The sequence below is a fragment of the Hevea brasiliensis genome, chromosome 4, assembly GCF_030052815.1.
Source record: "Hevea brasiliensis isolate MT/VB/25A 57/8 chromosome 4, ASM3005281v1, whole genome shotgun sequence".
NCBI lineage: Eukaryota > Viridiplantae > Streptophyta > Magnoliopsida > Malpighiales > Euphorbiaceae > Hevea > Hevea brasiliensis.
The window spans coordinates 79,974,755-79,981,152 of record NC_079496.1 but is presented as its reverse complement, the minus strand read 5'-3'; the positions used below and the strand labels follow the sequence as shown (position 1 = coordinate 79,981,152).

The 6,398-nt window shown below is 34.3% G+C and overlaps 1 protein-coding gene across 1 annotated transcript; it reads right to left on the bottom strand.

Annotated features, from left to right (window-relative positions):
- Positions 1 to 5,147: 5,147 nt before the first annotated feature.
- LOC110650690 (VQ motif-containing protein 22-like) lies at positions 5,148 to 5,976 on the bottom strand. The gene has a single exon (XM_021805784.2). The coding sequence runs from the start codon at positions 5,967 to 5,969 to the stop codon at positions 5,232 to 5,234; it is 738 nt and encodes a 245-aa protein (XP_021661476.2). The 5' UTR covers positions 5,970 to 5,976; the 3' UTR covers positions 5,148 to 5,231.
- Between the last annotated feature and the right edge of the window lie 422 nt (positions 5,977 to 6,398).

Sequence of the window (6,398 nt, the reverse complement as noted above, 5' to 3'; positions counted from 1 at the left end):
TAAGCAAGGTGGTTCGGCCAAGGGTGTTCAAAGGAAAAAGATGAGCTTTTCTTTAATTAAATTTGTCTTATGTTAAGTATTTATCTTCATGTAATTGAATTAAATTTTTTATTATGTCATTATGTCATCATGCTTGTTCATGCTTATTTCATAAATGGGAATTAAATTTCATTAATTCCATTCCATGTTCCTTCTTAAAAAAATTTTTATAAATACTTTATGATTTTAATTCAGCTTTCAATGTTTTAATATCTCTCATTTTAGTTGGCATTTAGGTCAAAATTAATCTTTGAGGGTGAAATGACCAAAATGCCCTTCATAGCTTTCATCACATCATAATTGCCTTTACTGATTAGCATTAAAGTTTCTTGCATTTTTTTGAGCTTTTATTGTCATTTAAACCCCATAAATCCTTCAATTAAATCCTAGTTAATTATCTCACAGGGTTCCCCATGAGTCTAGGGTTGGCAACTATATTCACAGTCACTTTTCGATAGGGTTACCCATCACCAGAGCATCGGCTCCTTTAACCTAATTGCATTTCATTTCTTTGATTTCTCTTTGATTTTACTTAACTATTATTTAGTTTATTTATGGTTTCTCACTCTAGTTTAAGTATAGTTCCAAACATTCTGACTGTCCGAATCAACGTTAGTCACTAGAACAGTAGCATGTACAGAGTACCTAAAATGAGAATGTCTCAGGGATGCCTCCATATGAAGCTCTGTATGGCAGAAAATGTAGAACTCCCTTGTGTTGGGATGAAGTGGGTGAGAGAAAGTTGATTGGCCTCAAAATTGTGCAGTAGACTGAAGAGAAGATTAAGATCATTTGAGACAGACTCAAGGCTGCATCAGACAGATAGAAGTCCTATGTAGATTTAAAGAGATAGGATATTAAGTATAATGTGGGTGACAAGGTGTTTTTGAAAGTTTCCCCTTGGAAAAAGATTATGAGATTTGGTAGAAAGGGGAAACTAAGTCCTCACTTCATTGGGCCGTATGAGGTTCTGAAGAGAGTGGGTTCGCTAGCATACAGACTTGCATTGCCTCCAGAGTTGAAGAAGATTCACAATATTTTTCATGTCTCCATGTTAAGGAGGTATATATCAGACCCCTCACACATCTTGCCAGTATAGGAGATTGAAGTGAATCTAGACTTGACTTATGATGAAGAGCCCATAAAGATCTTGGCACATGAGGTGAAACAACAGAGGAACAAGCAGATACCACTAGTCAAAGTGCTGTGGAACCATCATTCGGGCCAGGAGGCTACATGGGAACGCAAAGAGGACATGAGGAGATAGCACCCACAGCTATTCAGAGACTGATACCAGACAAAATTTCGAGACGAAATTTTCTTTTAAGGAGGGGAGAATTGTAACACCCTCATTCTAAGTAGTCCTGTACATTCTACTATTCTGGTGACTAATGTCTGTCCGGATAACTAGAATGTCTAGAACTATATTTAAATCACATAGAAAAGCCAAAAATAAAATTGATAAAGATCAAATGAAATTGGATAAAAATAAAAGAAATGGAGTACCAATAGGTTAAATGAGCCTAGGTCACAGCAATGAGTGACCTACATGGGAAGCGACTATAAGTTCAGTTGCTACTCTAAATTCATGTGGGACCCTATGGAGATCATAATGAAGGAATTATTTAGAAATTATTGGGAATTTGGAAATAAAAGAAATGAAAAGGGAAGAAGGAAAATTAAGTAAATCAAAGCTTAAAGACTCATCGGGTGTTATGGAAAAAGATAAATTGTAACCGATAAGGGGTATTTTGGTCAATTCACTCCAAGAGGTGGCTTTTGACCTAAATATCCATTAAATTGTATGAGATTAAAATATTGAAAAAGAATTAAACATATGGAATGGTGTATGGAAAAGAAAATGAAAGAAATGAAAACTTAAAATTTTAAATGAATTATACATGACATAATTGTGACCTAATTAAAAGTAGTGACCAATTAACATAAGACAAGCTATTTAATTATCATAATTAAAAGAAATTTCCTCCTTTTTCTTCTCATTTTTAGCCGGCTCATTTCTCTCTCTCCCTTCTTTCATTTTTCCTCCATTGATGAACACACCAAAGCTTGATTTCTTGATTTTCCTTCCATAAACCACCTAGCCACTTAAGTAAAAACATGAAATTAGACTTTGTTATGAAGATTGGAAGCTAAAGTAGTAAGGAATTTGAAGAGTTTTGGAAGACTTGAAGTTGGTCAAGTTAGGAAAGCTCTCTTTCATGCTTGATTTATTATGTATACTTTGAATTAAGTTGATTTTGATGAATTTACATGAAAAAGTATGAGAATCATGCATGAAATGAGGGAGTTGATTTTTGGCTAACTTGAGGGAACTTGGGGTTTTGGAGTGTTTGATGAGATTAAACATGAATTAGAGCTTAAGTGATGTAGTATATATGATTAGTATGCTAAATTGCATGAGTTACATGAAATTGGGATAATGAGGAATTAGGGCTCGTGAGAAATTAGGGCTTTTATAGTATGTTATGCAATTGATGTTAATAAGAGCAAATTATAGTCATTTGGTGTGCCTTGGTTGAGAATTGATGTGAATTGATGAAAGGAATGAATGGATTGGTAGTGTGTTGCATTGCTAAAATCTGGACTCTTGAGTCTAGTGTGCTTAACAGCCTATAAATTGAGCTACACAACTCCAATTGGTATGAAACCAAATGTAAAATAAACCTAAGACATAATGCTAAATTTTTTATGAAGAGAGTCTGCCTAGAAAATAACCATAAGTTACCCTAAATGAGCCTTGAATTCGGATTACAATTCTAGACCTGACAAAAAATGATCAAATGAACAGTACTTAGTAAATTAGGCATAACTCACTCTAGAAAACTCCAAATTATGTGATTCTTGAACCAATGGAAACCTAAGACATAGGAGAACAATTCTTATGAAGATCATAGGCCAAATTATAACCTTAACTTGATCAAATTGCTAGATAAATTTGGTATAGCAAATCTGCCCTGATTCTAGACTAACCTGAAAATCTTGAACAATGAGCTATCCGACCAGTTTTGGCAAAATTGCCATAACTTGGGCTAAAAAATATCCAAATTAGGTGATTTCAAAACCAAAATTCTCATAAGACATAGACCTAAAAACTTTATGTTTTGACCAGAACCTAGTTCTTAGGGCAAAGTAGGGGGATTATTGGGATAAGTCAGGAATCCTAAATATAGAATTCTTGCTCCTTAGCTTATTGGCCCTGTGACCTCCGAATTGTTATCAGGCCACAAATTCCACTATAGAACTCTGATTGAAGTGATTCAAAATGATTTGGAAACCTAAGAGAAATACCTAAATATATTTAATGGGTTATCGGTAGGCAAAGTTCGTTAATTCATTAGGTATACTATGGGATCATGTTATACCTTACAGAAGAATAGGGTGTTCCTTGATCTTATTTCTAACATTTTCTCTAAGGAGAGGAGGGAGACCAGCAAGAAACTTTTCTTTCCAAAAAGGTTGGTTAAAGTCTTCACGAATCATAATCCTCGTGAGGAAGGTATCTTTATACCATTTAAAATCACTACGCTTCTTACCCCTGAGATTAGAAAGAAGCTATGCATTCTTGTCTTTAAGGTGTGACAGTTCTCTAACAAAATGAAGAGTAAGTGTAAGGATAAGGGTAGCAATAACATTCTGAATTGGCCTGCCATTCTCATCAAAGATTGGCTCTTGATCTTCATCAAGCTCTACTAACTTTAAAATTTCTGGCTTTTATTGGGGAGTGAGATAATAATCCCACCATCCTTTAAGTAGACCTGAGAATCCTGCAATAAGAAGTTCTGCAATGGCTTGGTCAGAAGTACCTGTCTGGGTCCGATAGTCATTTGCTAAAAGATGTTGAGGATGTTATACTCAGATATTCCATCTATGTTTTATTCATAGACAGAGGATATATTATAACGGCTTTGAGAAAGAGTGCTGGGTCTATCTTCAATGATGACATCTGGAGCAGTAGCTCTTGAATAGTAAAGTTGTTGGGAGTTCTGCCAATGAATCTTGTTGACTTCTAGAGAAGAATCTTCTTGGAAAGCATTCTCCTCATCAGAAGATTGTTCCATGACATTAACAGAGGCTTCAGGGTATTAGGAATAAGAACATTAGACTTGGTTGAAGTTGAGGGACCAATATATATATATATATATATATATATATATATATATATAAAGAAGGTCATCCTCTATCAAGAAGATCATCCATCCTGCCCAACCTTTGCCTCACTACAAAACCCTTGTAATTTCTTTGTAGTAGATACTAGGAAGCTCATGTACTGAACAACCTTTGTAATACCTACCAGAAATTATAATCTCAAAAACCTCTTTGTACAAAACTTTCAAAAGTTTATAAAATTTCAAAGTCTTTCAAATCTCTTCACAAAACTACAAATATTTATTTCTTTGCATAATTATGGCTGGTTACACCGCCTACTCTGCATAAATAAATAAATAAATAAATAAATATATATATATATATATATATATATATATATATATTATTTTCATAATTTAAATTCATTTCTATTTATTTCTATTCTTACTTTTACTTTTGTTTATTTCTTTGATTGTTTATTTATTTTTCAAAATTTAAGGGATAGTTTCTTTACTGTTAGCGATTCCCCTCTCGGTCTGTGGGTGTCGTTGGTATTAGAGCTAAGGGGGAAGGAGTGTTACCGAGGATAGTATTCATATTTGAGGATATATATATATATATATATATATTACCTAAGTTCAATTAACTGATTTTTTTTCTTAATTTCGTTTGATTGTTTGGATTTGATTTTCAGTTTGATTTTTTTTTCTCACTTGTAAAAGAAAAAAAAAAAAAGAAAAAGAAAAAGAGAAGAATGATATTCTGTCGCCCTCTGTTCTTATTTTTATCTTCATACAATTGGATTTTCATTCTCGTGCAAAGAAAAGGAGGAACACAAACATGGATACGGAAAATCCCCATTACTTTCCAACACATGAAGCTGAAAAAGAGCTACGGCTAGTCGCCGCCTCCTCCTCCTCCTCCTCCTCCTTCATCATCTTCTTCTTCTTTGTAATGGGTAAAGATTCCTTATTTGAACATATGCCTGCATATATAATTAGTTGAAGTAAAAATTAAATTGTCCATTGATCTAATTAAGAGGGAGAATATATTCACCTTCTAGCTAGCTAAATAGACTAATTGTACTAGCTAGATGTAACATTCATATTTTCATTGTACAAGGACTCCCTAGCAAGTTCATACAAAGGAAAATCATCCATGATGAGAATCTCATCTGGGATCTCTAAATTATTTCCTGCAGTAGTAGTGCCAATGTCTCCAGGCCCTCGGAAATAGAAATCCTCAAGCGATGAAACCATGTACTTCTGCTCCTGGTGCAGTGACTGTTGATGATCATGGTGTTGCTGCTGCAGCGGTTGTTGTTCTTGTTGTTGCATCTGATACTGATGATATTGATGAGGATAATTATTATAACTGCCAAAAAATGGACTCATTATTGTAGTTTCAATATTGTGATTTTGTGCACTACCCAGTTGAAAATTCAGGTTGATTGGACCCATTTGTCTACCGAATGATCTAGTTGTGCTATTACAGCCAGTAAATTGCTGCACCAAGGCTCTAAAATTTTTAGTATTGGCATTGAGAAGGGTAGTGGGTGTCTTCTTAGACGCCCTAGACCTCCTTCTGATTGTCTTCGACACACAAACCTTAGGGGTCAAGGGAGCAGTTGCTGTAGTTGAACAGGTAGGGCTTAACACTAAGCTATGATCAGAAGCACCAATTGGTGTAGTTGTTGTGGTTGTAACTATGGTGGCATCTGAAAATCCAAGGGAAGAAGAATAAGTTTCAGCCTGCCCATGAATAGATGTTTGCTCATGGAATGGGAACCACTCACTGGAGCTAGGAATAGTCTCACTCATCATTATTGGTTTGGTATGAAAAGAAACGAACTTTAGCATAACAGATATTTATAGGGTAGTGACATAGCCTCCAGTCAAAAGTCAGCCTGCATACTCTTGACTATTCCTTGGGGAAAAAGGAAAATTTTAGAGTGGAGCATATGTGTTGTTTCCTGGAAGTAACGTCCGCTCATTTCAATGATCTCCCTATAAGAATTTAACATCACCCTTTAGACTTATATTTGCATATTTTTGGAGTCTTTTGGAGATGGTCTTTGATTCTTGGTCAGAAATTTCCACAATTATAATTTATAAAAAAAGTAAAAAAGAAATAAAAAAATGCAAGATTTGAGAATTAAATCCTACTCATAGTAATATGTAATCGATTAAGTATTATAATCTATCTATAATTGTATTTAAGTTTTAATTGAGATGAAAATTTTCAAATAGTAT

Excerpts from the sequence above, each read along its gene's own strand:
- LOC110650690 (XM_021805784.2), bottom strand. The coding sequence starts at position 5,969 with ATGATGAGTGAGACTATTCCTAGCTCCAGTGAGTGGTTCCCATTCCAT.